General features: G+C 60.4%; 1 protein-coding gene across 1 annotated transcript; it reads left to right on the forward strand.

Annotated features, from left to right (window-relative positions):
- The first annotated feature begins 215 nt into the window (after nucleotides 1-215).
- On the forward strand, nucleotides 216-15,709 carry FKBP10 (FKBP prolyl isomerase 10). The gene is made up of 10 exons (XM_075911666.2): nucleotides 216-689; nucleotides 4,292-4,437; nucleotides 6,811-7,000; nucleotides 8,044-8,189; nucleotides 9,137-9,326; nucleotides 10,415-10,560; nucleotides 11,325-11,514; nucleotides 11,820-11,962; nucleotides 12,169-12,332; nucleotides 13,448-15,709. Exons 1-10 carry the CDS (start codon nucleotides 496-498, stop codon nucleotides 13,631-13,633), a joined length of 1,695 nt encoding a protein of 564 aa, XP_075767781.2. The 5' UTR covers nucleotides 216-495; the 3' UTR covers nucleotides 13,634-15,709.
- The last annotated feature ends 1,286 nt before the right edge of the window (nucleotides 15,710-16,995 follow it).

Consider the following 16,995-nt stretch of genomic DNA (forward strand, 5'->3'; position numbering starts at 1 on the left):
TGGTGCCTGCATGGAGCAACAGCTGCAGGGGTGCCCCCACCGAGAGGCGCCACACGCAAGAACCCAAGAGCCCGCACCACCAGGACTGAGAAAGCCGGGAGGGGAGAGACCTTAGCGGCACTAGGACCCAGGGGTGTCTGGCTGCCGATGAGCTAGGACCTCTCTCCCTGCCCAAACTCGCAATTAAAGTTTGCTGCAACTTTTGCCTTTGCAGAAAGACTCGCCCCAAACCGACCCCCAAGCCCCTCCGAGGGGCGCTTCCCCCTCCGGGTTTTGTAGCCTCCCGGGGGACACTCCCGGGCTGAATTTTGACCCCCCCCCCCCCGAAATCCCGTAGCCAGCTCAGTGACCTCAGAGCCAGCCCCAAGCCCGCTTTACACGTTGACAACATTCCTGGCTGGGAAGCGAAACGCGAAGCTCCGGCCCCTCTGCAGGCGCCTCCCAGCCCCTTCTGCGCGGAGCTGCCTTTCTTTCCGCCCCCAGACCTCGAGCACCATGGCCCTGAGCTGCCTCGCTCTCCTCCTGGGCCTGCTGGGGGCCCCGGCGCTGGGGGACCCCGGCCCCCTGGAAGACGTGGTGATAGACAGATACTACATCCCGAAAATCTGCCTGCGAGAAGTCCAGATGGGGGATTTCATCCGCTACCACTACAACGGGACCTTTAAAGATGGCAAAAAGTTTGACTCCAGGTACAGGGCGTTTCTGTGTCACCTTGCACCCCTGGCTACTTTCGGGTCACAGCAGGGGTGGGGGTGGAGGGGGGGCTGCTACAGCCCCCCCCCCTTCATTGTGCAGCTAGAGGATGCACTCTCCTTTGTCTTCCCCCAGCTGCACTGAACGTTCTTTCCATGGGTTAAAATTCCATCTGGTCCCAATCATGGGCACGGTTCATTTTGCACGCCGGCTTTGCACAACGGCTTTGCACAACGGCAGTGGGGCCCCAGCGCCGTTCTGCATGCCCGATGCTTTGCAAGCTGCGCGGGGCCGATTCACAAGGCAAGACAAACCGTGGTACGGCGCATGCCCCCGGGCTGGGGGAGGCCAGGCGGGGCGCCTGCCACGGGGTGCTGCTGAACACGCCCCGGGGACCCGCCGGCTGCATGTAGACGTGTCATTCCTGTGGTGCCGTATTCGCCCCCGGGCAAACCCTCCCCGACCCGCCTCCCTGAGTTAGAGGGGAGGAAAAGCTTCGGGGCACATTTTTCAGGCACTGCCGTTCTGTATTGTGGGTCCGATTTGTTTTCTTGTTGGGCGATCTGTGTGGCCTGGCGTGCTCCAGCTGTTTCTCACGCCAACAGCCCTTTTTCCCAGGCCAGGCAGGCCTAAGTCCAGGGCAACTGCTTGACCAGGAAAGGACTGGTCAGGAGAGGAAGGGATTTGCAGGACTGGGTCCGAACTGAGGCCAGGCCCAAAAGGGGCCCTGCTCGTTGGACTGTGCATGGGCTGTGACGTAGGGATGGCTTAGAGCCCGCCTGGAGCTATGGCAGCTTTGGAGCGAGGTTTCTTTCCCACGGATCCCTTCTCCATCTCTGCGCGTTGGTCCCGGTTCTCCCTGGGCCCGCGTGGCCTTCCCTTCCCTCCCGCTGCTGGCTCCAGTGGTATTTCTCCTGGTGGACGCCAGTGGGAGCAAGAGGCAAATCAAGGCCAGGCCTGCGAAGGACGAAGACCGACTCTTCTATGCCCAGAATCGGGCCCGTTGCTTTTCAGAAGTGGCCGTAAAATGCATCGGGGCGTCGGCTCCCGTTGAAAATATTTCCAGTTGGGGCTTCTCGTCCCTGAAAGCCTGAGCAGGCAGGCGGATCAATCAGCCATGCAGCAGCCACCGCTAGGAGTGAGTCTCACAGAGCAACGTGGCCCCGGGGAACCTTTCGGATTAGAATCATTCTTTGTTCTGATGGCTGCAGCGGGGCCCCCTGAGAAGAGCTGAGCTGGCCGTTAAACGAAGCGAAGGATCTCGGCGCACTTGTAACGCGCTCGAATGGCCCCCGAGAGACTGGGTTTTAAGATGGAAAAATCAGAGTTATTTTCAGGTTATGGATGAGGCTTGGAGATTGGTCGTTAACTGCTCCGGGCAGCGTTGGAAACCTGGCCTATCTGCACGAGCTGGGAGCCACGGAGATGGCCAGCCAGTGCTTATCTCGGCTTAAACACTGCAAGTGGCTTCCGCAAGCAAAGGGTCCATGCCGCGTCCACAGGCCTCTGAGTGTGTTAGGAATTACATAAGAACGTAAGAATGGCCGTACTGGGTCAGACCAAAGGTCCATCTAGCCCAGGATCCTGTCTGCCGACAGTGGCCAGCACCAGGTGCCCCAGAGAGGGTGGACTGAAGACAAATCAAGCGATTTGTCTCCTGCCATCCTTCTCAAGCCTCTGACAGAGGCCAGGGACACCATTTCTATCCCCTGGCTAATAGCCTTTTATGGACCTAACCTCCATGAAATTATCTAGCTTCTCTTTAAACTCTGTTCTAGTCCTAGCCTTCACAGCCTCCTCTGGCAAGGAGTTCCGCAGGTTGACTACGCGCTGTGTGAAGAAGAACTTTCTTTTATTAGTTTTAAATCTGCTACCCATTAACTTCATTTGGTGTCCTCTAGTTCTTCTATTATGGGAACTAATAAATAACTTTTCTTTATTCACCCTTAATTAGAGATGTTAAACCCCGGTTAGTCAGTTAACAGGTTAAATGTTAGGTTGACCTAATGGTTAACTGGTTAACTGAATAAAGTGGGATCCATGCTGGGGCTGGGGCTGCCGCTGGTTCCCGGCTCCCGTCAGAGCAATCCCTGTCCATGACAGGCCAAGGCTACCCACAGACTGAGGCTTACTGGGTAGTTGAGTGACTAAGTGACTACTCAACTAGTTGCTTTCTCTCCCCCCCACCGCTTGCTGTCTCTATCAGAGGCAGCAAAAGGGGAGCAGAAACCGGTGCTGGGGGGATCCGGCTTAAAAGCCAGGTTCCCCCAGCACCATCTCCGCGGAGGGGCAGGGGAGGCAGAGGTGCAGCGGGAGGGGACCTGGCGTGAGCTGAGAAGCAGCTGTCCTGCCTCGTGCCTGGTCTCCCGCTGCGCCTCTGCCTTTTAAATGTAGTAAGAGCCAGGCAGCTATTGTTACATTTAAAAGGCAGAGCTGTGGCGGGGTTAGCTCCTGGGGCCTGGAGCTAACCCTGCCGCGGCCCTGCAGTTTTCCCCCTTATCGACTAATCGAGCAGTCGATGGAAATTCCATCGACTACTCGATTAGCTGATTAAACTAAATGTAACCTCCCTCCTGCTGGCCAGCCCCCACTGGTTACCAGTTAACAGGAACCAGTTAGCGTTTCCCGTATAGGGTGATGCTTACCGGTTAACCTTTTGCACCCCTAGTAGGAATGCAGCACCGGGGGGGGGAGGGTGCCAGTGCTCCTCCAGTCAATGCAGGGTCTGCTTCTGCGGCAGAGATTGAGTTGCAAAAGAAATCTGCCCGGGAGCATATGTGGGATGCCATGTTCGTTCATACGCACCACCATGAAACGCATCACACGTGTGCCCTCCGCCCCTCCTTCTTCCAAGAGCAAAAATACAGGATCCATTATCTGCAGACCATTATGGTCATCCCACAAGCCTATCATTTCGTGGGCCGGTTGCTTTAACCACAGAGACACATGGTCGCCTCGTGGGCTGAGCAACGGGACACAGGAGACCAGAATTCTCTTTGCTGCCAACTCGTTGGGTGAGTCCCATGGGCCAGCGTTTTCAGAAATGGCCTCTAATTTGGGGGGCCCAAGCTCCGGCTATGTGGTTGGGAGGTGGGCAGCAACTTGGGCTCCTAGCTGCAGAAGCCCCCCAAATTAGAGACTTCTGAAAGCATTGGGGCTTAGCCACTGTGTGTCTTGGTCGAGTCGTTGCCCCAGGAGAGGGGACACATGGAACATTTGTGGCTCTAATCCAGGGGCCGGGGGCTGCAGGGAGGCGGTGGGAGGCCTGGAGAGGCAGCACGGGCTACCCAATGCTGGGGGAAGCCCTAAGTCTCAGGGGCCAGATCCAGGCAACCCCAGGGCTGTGTCCGGTTCCCCATCCCTGTTCTAAACCCCTGATCTTCAGGGGGCAGATATGGGAACTCAGGGTGTTAATCACCAAAATAAACTACCCGACTGGCCAGGGCTGGGTGGGAATGTTGCTACTGTATTGTCTGGGCCCAGCCATGGGATTAGCTGGGCCGGTGAAGCCAAGGATCCTGGCGGCCTTGCAGGACCCCAGACAGCCAAGGCCAGGAGACGAGGGCCACGTAACATGTCTGTCTCCGTTCCTCCCCAGCTACGACAGAGGCGCCACGGTGGCGGGCGTGGTGGGGGTCGGCCGGCTGATCACCGGCATGGACCGCGGCCTGCAGGGCATGTGCGTTAACGAACGGCGCCACCTGATTGTCCCTCCCCACCTGGGCTACGGCAGCATCGGCGTCGGTAAGGGGAGGAGGCGTCGAGGGCCAGGGCCCCACCCAGCAATCCAGGGGGGTTTTCTGGTGCGCTGGGCCCATGCTCCTGCAGGGTTCTGCCTCCGGCATGGCTGGCCACGCTCCTCTCCCTGGGGAAAATGGGGGAGGCAGAAAGGCCCCGAGGATGGAGTGGGGGTGCCTTGTTACACCATCCAAATGCTCTCAAGCCCCTCCCATCTGCGCACCTAAGAACTTGGCCTCCCCCACCTCCACGAGCTTTGCAGGGCTCCGTGGGCGGCTCTCCCCTGGATGAGTGCATGCCAGCACCAGGGACCCCCCCCTTGGTGATGTACTGACATGGAGAGAGCTCTGGCTGCCTCCGTCTCTGAGCTGCAGAGCCACCCGCTGGGTGGGGCTGGGCTGGCACAAGCCACGGGCGGGTGGGCAGCAGCTGGGACGACAAGGAAGAGAAAAGGCCCCGAGTCGAGCGCAGAGATCGCCTGGCTCCCTCCTGAAGTTTATAATAGGGTGCAGTGGGTGGGCGGAGCTACTCCCAAGTGCCAGCCAATGAGCATTGTGTAAAAAAACCAGACAGGGCCGTAGGCACAATCAGCTGGAATTATTCATCCTGTGAAGGCTGCAAACCTTCCCCCAACCCAACACCCCCCCACCACCACCACCATGCATGCTGCCGGCATAGCATCACATGCCGCCACCCCGGGTCTCCTGCCAGTGGTTCCCAGTTCCACGAGGTCACGGATGGTCCCAGTGTCACATCCCGGGAGCAGAATGGCCAGGCTGACTTCAGACAGACCAGGATCCACCTCCCAGTCCTTTCCCCTGGGGGCAGCCCCATTCCTCCTTGTTGGGGAGCGACCCAGCTGCCACAGGCAGCCCGGAGGTGAACAAAGCCGTCTCTGAGCACTAGGCCAGTGTTTCTCAACCTTATTTTATAAAGCACCCTTTAAAAAAAATGAAAAGTAACCCCAGTACCTACAGTTTTCAGATACACAATTTTTTTGCCAACCATAGCAACACATTTGTTTAAACAACTTAATTGTAGCCAGGCAGGTGATTACATTTTGGGGTGTAAAAAGTACAAAAATAATAAAACGCTGTAAAACTTAAAACAAAACTTCAGTTTTCTCCAAATTTCAGTTGAGCTGACGTACCCCCCGGACTTTTCTTGAGTATCACCGGTTGAGAAACACTGCACTAGGCTGCCTGAGCCCTTGGAGAAGGGCTAATCAATTAATAATCATTCATTTCAAGCTGATAAATAATCAGTACAGCAAATCCCCGAGCCCCCCCTTACCGGGAAAAGCAGCAGAGAAGCAAGGTGTTGAATCAAGGCAGTGCCCTACCGCCCTGGAGCGCACTGGTTCCCAGTCCCGGCGTGCTCTGTTGGACCATGGGAGGCTGGTTCATCTGAAGAGAAAATCCGGCACCTGGCATTTTGGGCAGCCCATGCCTTGGGGTGTGGCGGCCCCTTCTCTGCTCAAAGTGACCACACGTGGTCAAGTGTCAGCCCCCGTGTCTAAGTCCATCATCTCCCGTCTGTGGCAGACGCCTGGTATCTCTTCATGGGAGCAACCGTGGCCGGGGGAGGGAGGTCAAAGCTGCCTTCTCCAGTGGTTCTCCAAGGGCGGTCCACTACCATCTTGCAGGTGGGCCTCGGGCTCGGGGCTCGCCCCTCCCCTGCAGCAGGGAACGTGCGCTGGCGCTCCAGCCCCGTGTAACCCTCCCCCGCCCCCGCAGGATTAGCGCGCCAGCGCTGGCTTCCCGTTGCGGGAGGGGGGTGAGCCTCGCGGGTCGGATCCTGCTTGTGGTGGGAGGAAGCGGCTTCATAGGCTGCTGCTCCCCTTCCTCCCGGCTGGGGGAACAACAGCGCGGAAAAACGCTCACCTGGAGGCGTTCCCTGCTGCTCCCATTGGCCAGGATTCTGGCCAATGGGAGCAGTGGGGGCAGTGCCTGGGAGTGGCAGGAGGCACAGAGCCAGGTAAGCGCCTCCCCTCCTCCCCAGACATCCCGCTCCTTCAAAGACCCCCCCCCCACTTTCAGCCTGCTCCTGCACCCTCTTTCCCGCAGAACCCCCCCCAGCCCAGCCTGCTCTTGCATCCATTTTGCTGTCATGGGGGGCTGGCTGGTGGTCTGCGGAAGGATCTATGTCGAGCAGGATGGGCTGCAGGCCAAAAAGTTTGAGAACTACTGTCCTAGCAGAGCGTATGAACAGCTATTGCAAACGGAGCCGGGGAGGGGAGCAGCAGAGCTGGGGCAGGGGAGGGGGAGCTGGCGGGTGGATTTCGAGGCACTGAAGCAAACAGCCGAGCCGGGAGGCCGCTCCCCTCGCTCTGACACTTCGCACGGCTGAGCCTTCCCGCTCCTTGTCCCCCGCCCGCAGCTGGCATGATCCCCCCCGACGCCACCTTGTATTTTGACGTCATCATGCTGGACATCTGGAACAAAGAGGACAAGCTGCAGATCACCACCTTGCACAAGCCGGAACGCTGCAACCGCACGGTGGAGGACTCGGACTTCGTCCGGTACCACTACAACGGCACGCTCCTGGACGGGACCCACTTCGACTCCAGGTACCCGGGAGTCAAGGGGGGGACTAGGGATGTTAATGTCGGTTGACTGAATAGTCAAGTAATCGACTATTCCAGTGTTTCTCAATCAGTACCCTTAGGGGCACTCGAGAGAAGTCGGGGGGGGGGGGGAAGGGGAGTACGTCCACACAACTGAAATGTGGAGAAAACTGAATTTTTGTTTTAAGTCTTACAGCGCGTTCTTATTTTTGTCCTTTTTACACCCAAAACTTTCACCGCCCGCCTGGCTACAATTAAGCTGTTTAAACAAATGTGTGGCAATGCTAGAAAAAATGGTGTGCGTCTGAAAACTGTAGGTACTGGGGGTACTTATGGCTTTTTTTAAAGGGGTACTTTATAAAAAAAGGTTGAGAAACACTAGACTGTTCTATAGTCCCTGGGGGCAGGGCTGGCAGCCAGTGTATCAGAGGCAGCAATGCGGGGTGCCAGGCGGGAGCTGGTCCATGAGGGGAGCCAATTTAAAAACCAGCTCCCCTTGTGGACCGGCTCCTTGTCGCCCAATGCTGCTGCTTCTGATACAGAGGCAGCAGCACAGGGTGGCAGCAGCCCCTGTCTAAGGGGGGGTCTGAGCTCCTGGACCTGAGCCGGGCTGCCTGTCTGCTTCCTAATACACTTTAAATGCAGAGCCTCAGCCGGGGTAGGTTCTGGACCCGGCATGAGCCAGAACTGAGTCGGGCTGCTGGCCAGCCTGCTAAAAAATATACTGGCAAGGGGGGAGGGAAATGCGTGTCGTCTGTAGCATTAACCTAGAAGCTTTTGCTTATCGATTAATCGGTCAGTTGACGACACTTACATCCCCATGACGGACGTCAGCTCGGGTACCCCCTGCCTCGCTGCACAGAGTGGGGGTACCAGTGGGGCCAGCTTTACCTGTGCCCTGCCCCTTCCCAGTCCGTCTCACCTGACTATGGGGGGGCCCGGCTGGGCCAGGCATGAGTTCCTGCTCCCTGTGGGGGAAGGGGGAGCCGCTCCTGCCCCGGAGTGACTCTTCCCTGGTCTTTTGTCCGTTCTGTGCCCGGTGCTAGTTACGGCAAGGAGAGCACGTACGACACCTACGTGGGCACAGGCTGGCTGATCAAGGGCATGGACCAGGGGCTGCTGGGGATGTGCGCGGGGGAGAAGAGAAAGATTGTCATCCCGCCGTTCCTGGCCTATGGCGAGAAGGGCTACGGTGAGTCAGGGAACCCCCGGCCCGGGCTGGCGGGTGTCCCCGGAGCCGGGGTTGGCACACGGCCTGGACGGCCCTGCCCTGAGGGGAACCAGCCAAGGGGCCAAAGGCAGAGCCAGGACTGAGCCCTGCCAACTCCCCAGGCGAGGAAATGGCCAAGCAAGGCCCAGCCGGGCTTGGGCAGAGGATGGGGGGCTGGGGGGGCTTTGGCACTGGCGGGAAGCCTAGGGACTGAGGAAACCCCGGGAGGAGAGGGGAGAAAGGGACAGGAGCGGATGGGGAACCAGATGGCTGGGGTGGGCGTCTGACCCCGCACAGCCTAGCGTCCTGCTGCCTGCCAAGCCAGCGGAGAAAGCCGAGCCCAAGCCCCGGGCAGCAGGTCTGAGCCACCCGGCCTTGGCCCCGTTTTCCGGCAGAATTCAGGCAGGTCCAGGCAGGAAGGTCTGAGCCAGCTGGGGCTGAGAGTCGGGGAGGGGTGGGCGATGGGACCCTCCTCAGCAGTGGATCGCTCCGGGGCAGCTCTGAGGTCAGCCACCGCCTGGGGCAAGGCGCCCACTCCACCCGGCGGCCGCCTCGTGCCGTTGAGCACGGAGCTGCTGCCACCGCCGATGACAGCGGCCGGTGTTCCCTGTGTGGCCGCTCAGGAGCGATTCAGAGGCTGCCCCGGCGAGGTTTTCTGGTGGTGGTGCCCTTTCCCCCGTGTCTTGCTGCACACAAAAATGTATTCCGCACATGCATGGGAAACGATTAGCGGGAGCAGCCACCTGCTGCCCTGTGCCGCAATCCGCACGGAGCCAGAGCCGGGCAGGCTGGGCTTGGCCGGCTCCGGAGGCCTCACCTCTGCAAAGCGGGGTGTGTGACTGCCACGAGGCCACCCCAGCCCTGAGGAGGGTGCTGCTCCCCCCGCGGAGTCTGCTTGGGCACGACCCCCCTTCCCTCCTCCCCGCCAGGCACGGTGATCCCGCCCCAGGCCTCCCTGGTGTTCGACGTGCTGCTGGTGGACCTGCACAACCCCAAGGACGGCATCTCCCTGGAGCACTTGGAGCTGCCGGGGTCCTGCAAGCGCAAGGCCGTGACCGGCGACTTCGTCCGCTACCACTACAACGGCACCCTGATGGACGGGACGCTCTTTGACTCCAGGTACCGGCCACGGGCGGGGCCTACGGACGAGTGCGGGACTCGCCCTTTGTGCCCGGGGCTCAGCATCCCTGCTTTGTCCCATGATGCCAGGCAGCAGTAGTCCAGTCATCCCTCCCCCCCCATGGCCCTAGTGGGGTGGGGATGCCGGCCGGGCTGGAGGGGCCAGGGCTGGTCTGTGGGGTGGGGATCCCGGCTGGGCTGGAGGGGGCTGGGCTGTGGGGTGGGGATCCCGGCTGGGCTGGAGGGGGCTGGGCTGGGTAGCTGGGCTGTGGGGTGGGGATCCCGGCTGGGCTGGAGGGGTCTGGGCCGAGCTGGAAGGGCCAGGGCTGGGCTGGGCGGGGATGCCAACCGGGCTGGAGGGACCTGGGCCGGGCTGCAGGGTGGGGTTGGGAGGCTGAGCTGCGGGGTGGGGATGCTGGCCGGACTGGAGGGGCCAGGGCTGGGCTGGGGAGCCAGGCTGTGGGTTGGGGATCCCAGCTGGGCTGGAGGGGTCTGGGCTGAGCTGTGGGGTGGGGATGCTGGCCAGGCTGGAAGGGCCAGGGCCAGGGCCGGGCTGGGCTGGGCTGGGGGGCAGGGTGGGGATGCTGGCCGGACTGGAGGGACCTGGGCCGGGCTGCGGGGTGGGGCTGGGGGCCGGGCTGCGGGGTGGGGACGTCGGCCAGGCCGGAGGGGCCTGGGCCGGGCTGCGGGGTGGGGCTGGGGGGCCAGGCTGCGGGGTGGGGCTGGGGGCCGGGCTGCGGGGTGGGGACGTCGGCCAGGCCGGAGGGACCTGGGCCGGGCTGCGGGGTAGGGCTGGGGGGCCGGGCTGTGGGGTGGGGACGTCGGCCAGGCCGGAGGGACCTGGGCCGGGCTGCGGGGTAGGGCTGGGGGGCCGGGCTGTGGGGTGGGGACGTCGGCCACGCCGGAGGGACCTGGGCCGGGCTGCGGGGTAGGGCTGGGGGGCCGGGCTGTGGGGTGGGGACGTCGGCCAGGCCGGAGGGGCCTGGTCCGGGCTGTGGGGTGGGGCCGGGGGGGACAGACCGAACGTATCCCGCCGCGCTCCCCTTGTTCGGTGCTCCTGTGACCTGGCGCCGCCGCGTTCGCTGCAGCTACTCCCGCAATCACACCTACGACACCTACATCGGGAAGGGCTACGTCATCCCCGGCATGGACCAGGGCCTGCAGGGCGTCTGCGTCGGAGAGAAGAGACGGATTGTCGTCCCGCCGCACTTGGGCTACGGGGAGACTGGAGCCGGTAGGGGGGCCCACGGGGCGGAGCAGCCCTGGGACGGGGGGAGCCGGAGCTTGCACATGCTCAGCAATGCCCTGCCCTTCCCCGCTACCCAGGCCCTCCTCTCCTGCGTCGCTTCCCGCGTCCCTGACGGGAGGAGTGGGCGGGATTTGCCCACCCGACGGGAGCCAGCCCTGCCCTGAGCCGCCCGGCTGGAGCTGCCCCAGGCGGTGAATTCAGGCTGAGCCTCCGAATAAGACGGGGGGGCCCTGCCTCCCGCAGGGAAAGGCGCAGAGCCCCCACCTCAGTGGTGGGTTTGTCAGGCTCTGGGCAGGGCCCAGCTTAGGGGGATGTCTCTTGGGCTGGGCAGGAGGGGGGGGGGCCAGGATTAGCACCACGGGGACCCTGGCCAGGAGCAGGCAAAATCCAGCCCATGGGCTAGATCTGGCCCAGTGGCACCCTCAGGCAGGCTCCGTGGGTCCGCCGTGGCCCCACATGCTGCTCTCAGCAGCTGGCGGCAGGGGCCAGCATGCGTATGTCTGAGCGGCCTGTGCCTCTTGGGGGGAGGAGGGGTTCCACGCACTGCCCCGCCCCCAGCACCCTCCTCGCAGCCTCCCATTGGCCAGAAGCTGGCCAATGAGAGCCCAGGGGCAGTGCTTGCAGGCGTGTGCAGCACACGGAGACCTGCTCCTCCTCTCCCCACGAGACGTGGGACCCCCCCCCCCACCGCCCCGCCCCGCGGCTCTGCCCTCTCTGGCTCTCCCCAGCTCCTCACCCTTCTCATCCAGGGAACAAGATCCCCGGCTCGGCCGTTCTCGTCTTCGACATCCACGTCATCGACTTCCACAACCCCACCGACACGGTGGAGATCGAGACCCTGTACCGGCCCGAGGGCTGCAACGTCACCACCCAGGACCGCGACTTCGTCCGCTACCACTACAACTGCTCGCTGCTGGACGGCACCAAGCTCTTCTCCTCGTGAGCACGCTCCCGCCCCCCCAGCTAAATCCCAGCCCGCTGGGTGGTGCTGCTTGTGGGGTAGCCCGTTAGCTCTGCAGAGCTGAGCAGGGTGGGGTTGAGACACAGGAGGCGGCCGAACTCAGGGGACTGTGGCTGGGGGCTGCCCGGGGGTCCGATCACGAGCACTGGTCAATCCTCGGATCCTCAGGCAGAATCCCCTCGGTACAGGTTGGGGGGAAGGCACGAGGCAGGTTCCCGAGGGTGGGAGCTGTGCAGCCCCCCGTCACCTCTCATCAGCCCCCCGTCTGCGTTGCCCCCGGCAGGCACGACTACGAGCACCCGCAGGAAGCGACGCTGGGCACCAGCAAGGTGATCGAGGGGCTGAACACCGGCCTCTTGCACATGTGCGTGGGCGAGAAACGGGTGATCGTCATCCCCCCGCACCTGGGGCACGGCGAGAACGGAGGTGAGGCGGGGGGGCTGCCAGTCTTGCAGCGGCCCAGGGCAACCTGGTTTCCTTTGGGTGTTAACCCCCAAGCTGGGGCGCGCTGCCCCGGCTGGTATGTTCAGAGGCTCTTTCTCGCACGTCGCACCGTGGTGCAAAGGCACAGTGGTGCATCAGAGCACACGAGGGACCGGTGACATGTCCCCCCCCCCCCACTTGCCTTTCAGCCCGGGGCGTGCCGGGCAGTGCCGTGCTGCGGTTCGAGTTGGAGCTGCTCTCCAGGGAGGAAGGGGTCCCGGAAGGCTACCTGTTCATCTGGCACGGGGACCCGCCCGCAAACCTGTATGAGGACATGGACCTGAACAAGGATGGCGAGATCCCGCCCGAGGAGGTGCACGGGGAGCACGGGATCCCAGCCGACGCTTCGGCTCGCGGGGGGAGGGATCGGAATGAGGGTACCCAGCCCCGGAAGCCGTCTCGGATCCCATGAGCCGCTCAGCTTGGGCTTTTCCAAAGGCGATGGGCTGGGGCCAGTTAGGCTACCTGCAGCACTTGTGCGATGTGCCCGGAGCTACGGCAAAGCCGTGAGGAGCACACACTTGTTGGGTGGAGGGTGATGGTGGCAGTCCCAGGCGCTTGTGCGGACACTCAAGAGAGATCCCCATCCTGCCCAGCTGATTAGCACTGGGCCCACAGCTAGATTTTCTGTTTCTACTGGTGGTGCCCATTCACAAATGCCTTGGTGCGCAGAAAAAAATTATTCCGCACATGCATGGAAAAAATTCACACATGGATGGAAACAATTAGAGGGAATACTGGTCCTAGGGATTCCGTCTGAGGCTAGCCCAGCACTCCTGCCAGCTAACACAAAAGGCCCAGCCATGAAGGGGGCAAGTTCGGACTCTGAGCAACCTGCTGCTAGGACTAGGGTTGCCAGATGCTTTCACCAAAAATCCCAAATATGGCAGGAAAAAAATTGGTTGAGGGAGGAAAAAAAAAAAAAAAGTTGCTGCACCTTTAAAAATCACCTCGCTCACCCCACCCCCAACAAACGTGGCAGGGGAAGAACGTTTCCCCCCCCCCCCCAGCCCTCTGTCCAAGAAAAACAGAAAATACCAGACGTGAGGTTTCTTTTACCAGCCAGGGGCCACGAATACCTGACTGTCTGTCAAACCTAGCTGGGACATGCCCAGGGGTCCAGCTGTGCAGCATAGAGACCCGTGCCATGTGGCATGCTGGGAAACAGGCCAGTTAGCACAGCAACTGGAATGGGCCTGGTTGGAGGCTGAGGAGAGGCATGGGGAGAGGGGGTGTACCCACGCTGGGTCCCTGCCCAAGGAGCGTTAGGAGCGCTGCCGCACAGGGAGCCTGGAGGGGAGCTCCCTCCCCTTGCTACCGTGCCGCCTGCCCGCCCTGTCTGGCCATTGCCCTCCACCCCAGCGCTGGCTGCATGCTGGCCTGCCCCACTGCCCAGGCTCAGCTCGGTCTCCCCTCTCCCTGCTGCAGTTCTCCACTTTCATCAAGGCCCAGATGGCCGAGGGGAAGGGGCGGCTCATGCCCAGCTCGGACCCGGAGATGGTTCTGGCCGACATGTTCCGGAACCAGGACCGCAACCAGGATGGGAAAATCACCGCCGAGGAGCTGAAGCTGAAGTCAGACGAAGATCGGGAGCGAATCCACGAGGAGCTCTGAGGAGCGGCCGGGCGCGTCGCCTCCTGCCTGAGAGACAGCTTTGCTTCTTGTCCTTTCCTACTTTGGGGTGGGCAGCTCCCCCCACCCCCACAGGGCCCGGGGCCCGGAGAAGCCAGCTCAGGAAAATTGGGTGCCAACCCCTTTGCAGAGCGAGGTTGTCTGGGATTTGTGGGGTTTTTTTTTTGTTTTGTTTTTTTACTATTTAAGGGTTTCATTGGGAGTGTTTTTAACAAGCCAGCAGGGGAAAAAATTCCATGTAACAAATCCAGGTCAGAGAGGCCCAAGTCCTTAGTTCATCACGTCCCACACAGGCAGATCCTAGACACTAGACTCCCCCCGCCCTCGTGCTATTTCCTAGGACTCCTACCCACACCCCGGGCCCGAAGGCCATAAGGGAGGGGTGGGGAACCTTTCTTGGGTGGGGGGGCTGCTGACCCGCAGAAAAATCAGGCAGGGACCACCCACAAGTGAGCAGCACACAAGTGACATGGCCCCCAACTGAGGAGAAAGATGCTCCCCACATTCCCCTTACACACCAGAGCCTGGGGGGGCCTAGCCTAGTAGATTGTGTGCTGCAGCAGGGGCTCCCTAAGGCTGGGGGGGGGGGCCCCCGAGCGTCAGGGGCCAGATCCAGCCAAGCCGGGGACCACATCCAGCCCCTGGGCCTGAGGTCCCCCACCCCTGCTGTGGGGGTTCCACAGGAGTAATTGACCCCCCCCCAAACTGCCCAGGAGTTGTATCCGGCAGCTCGTAGTCCAGAACTCCAAGGCTTTTCCTTCTCTGGACTTTCAGCCGCGTAGCTGCGGCTTTGCGCTCTGCCTTTGCCTCCTGCAGAGACAGGCCCTGCCAGCCGGCCTGCGCGCAGGGCAGGCTGCAGTTCTAGCACGTTGCCTGCCTTGGCCAGGGTGGGGGCTGCAGCTGCAGCCCCTGGCTGTGGACACCTCAACGCACCTGCCGCAGCCCAGAACGGGGTGGATCCCAGCTGCACCCACCCCATCTGCTCTCTCCAGCGACAGGGCACTGGGGAGGTTTCCTGGAAGTTGGTGGCATCCCCCCCCCCCTCCAGAGACCCCCATGTCAGAGCCAGGAGCGCCGGGCCGGTTGTGAACTAGACTCCATAGCACGCCGACGTCTGCACTCCCTCCCCTCGCGGCAGCCCTGGCCCTTCGCTCCCCTCGCGAACGTTTCAGCCGCGCTGCTCTTGAGCTGCCAGGTCGCCTTCCGGCGCGGCACCAGACTGCCCTGCGGCTTCCGGCGAGGGCATCCTGCTGCCACATAAATTCAAAGCGGTCCCTTGACTTTGGCATCGGCGAGAGCGTTGCCTGGAAGGAGCCGGGGCCCTGGGCCCTCGTGGATCCTTTTACTCCCATAACCATGGGCCTAGGGAGCTGGGGGCTTTTCCAGAGGCAAGGGAAAAAGCATTTTTTTTAATGCAATGCCCTTTTCTATCCCTGGCCCCGGCTCCCGCACCAGGTTGAATTGGGCCAGGAAGGAAAGCCACGGCCCCCTTCTCCAAACTGATGGGTAGTTTTAAGCCCAGGGATATTTGGGGGCTTGAACTCTCGCCCCCGCAAGGGGCCTGATTTTACGTAGCTCAGTCTTTCCTGGGGGTGAGGCCCCCCTCAAAGCACTAGTCAGTGTCGAAAATCCAGGGCTCAAAAAATGCTCACAGCTGGGCTACATACCCAGGGGCTGATGTTCAGTTTCTGGGTATCCCAATGCCAGCGCGAGTCAGGCTTGCTCCATCCCACTGGGAAACAGCGCACGACTCGTGAGATGTGTAACTAATTCAGGGCAGGGAGGAGACACTGGCCAACATTTGTAGCAGGCACCAGCTTCAGTCTCCCACGTTCACAAATTTTGGCCAGGGTCCCCGCCGCCCCTCCCCCGGTCTCCCTGGTTTTAAAGGTTTGTGTAACCAAGATCACGGCTTGGCAGACCCGAGGGTCTGTCCCCGCGACCGGGCAAGGATAAAAGGTCGGACGTGCAAAGGACAAACTGATGTTCAGGTTCAAACCACCCGAGAACAGTTTCTGCCTTGCACCAAATAAACGGATTTCAGTTGGTTTCCAATGACTCGGCTTCATGGCACGTTATTTTGGGAGGAAACGTTGCTTGCGCCGGCCCACCCTGCGGCATGACGAGAGGACCCCACGCACGTATGTGTGTTCCAGTGGGGGGAGCGGTGGAGGAGCTGGCTGAAGAAACCTTCTCTCGGCTTCTTGTATTGGCAGCACTGGGGTTGGAAAACAAGCCGTCTTCTTCAGTGACTCCTGCCCGTCTGCAGACACCCCAACTCAGAAGAAGAGAGAGAATCACAGAACACTAGAACTGGAAGGGACCTCAAGAGGTCAAGTCCAGTCCCCTGTTCTTGTGGCAGGACCAAGCATGCTCTAGATCAGGGGTTCCCAACCTTTTTGGGTCCCCGTATCCCCTATTCAATATGAAAGGAAAAAAATTCTAGACTCTAGAATCCACAACTTTTTTCACTAACACTACGGCTGTGTCTAGACTGGCCAGTTTTTCTGGAAAAACAGCCACTTTTCCGGAAAAACTTGCCAGCTGTCTACATTGGCCGCTTGAATTTCCGTAAAAGCACTGACTTCCGACTGTAAGAAATCAGTGCTTTCTGCGGAAATACTATGCTGCTCCCATTCGGGCCAGTGTAGACAGCTGAGATTTGTTTTGCGCAAAAAAGCCCCGATTGCAAAAATGGCCATCGGGGCTTTTTTGCGCAAAAGCGCGTCTAGATTGGCCAGGGATGCTTTTCCGCAAAAAGTACTTTTGCGGAAAAGCGTCCGTGCCAAGCTAGACGCTCTTTTCCAAACATGCTTTTAACGGAAAACTTTTCCATTAAAAGCATTTCCGGAAAATCATGCCAAGTCTAGACGTAGCCTCCTAGTTTTGGAATATTTCAATTCGGATAATCTAGTTATTTACCAAATATTCCCCGTACTCCCTTGACAAGCTTCTCGTACCTCCTGGGGGTACGTGTACCCCAGGTTGGGAACCCTGGTCTAGATGATCTCTGACAGGTGTCTGTCTAAATATCTCCAGTGATGGAGATTCCACAACCTCCCTAGGCAATTTATTCCAGGAAGTTTTTCCTGATGTCCAACCTAACCCTCCCTTGCTGCAGTTTAAGCCCATTGCTTCTTGTCCTGTCATCAGAGGCCAAGGAGAACAATTTTTCTCCCTTCTCCTTGCAACACCCTTTTAGATACTTGAAAACCACTATCATGTCCCCTCTCAGTCTTCTCTTTTCTAAACTAACAAGCCCAATTCTTACAGCCTTGCGTCACAGCTCATGTTCTCTAGACCTTTCATCATTTTTGTTGCTCTTCTCTGGACCTTCTCCAAAT

This window comes from Pelodiscus sinensis, chromosome 29, assembly GCF_052426305.1.
Source record: "Pelodiscus sinensis isolate ZL-2025 chromosome 29, ASM5242630v1, whole genome shotgun sequence".
NCBI lineage: Eukaryota > Metazoa > Chordata > Testudines > Trionychidae > Pelodiscus > Pelodiscus sinensis.

Bases quoted from the DNA above. Each gene is read 5' to 3' on its own strand.
- FKBP10 (XM_075911666.2), top strand. From the start codon at position 496: ATGGCCCTGAGCTGCCTCGCTCTCCTCCTGGGCCTGCTGGGGGCCCCG. The intron at 9,327-10,414 runs GTACCGGCCACG...CGTTCGCTGCAG, and splicing joins GGGACGCTCTTTGACTCCAG to CTACTCCCGCAATCACACCT. The intron at 10,561-11,324 runs GTAGGGGGGCCC...CTTCTCATCCAG, and splicing joins CTACGGGGAGACTGGAGCCG to GGAACAAGATCCCCGGCTCG.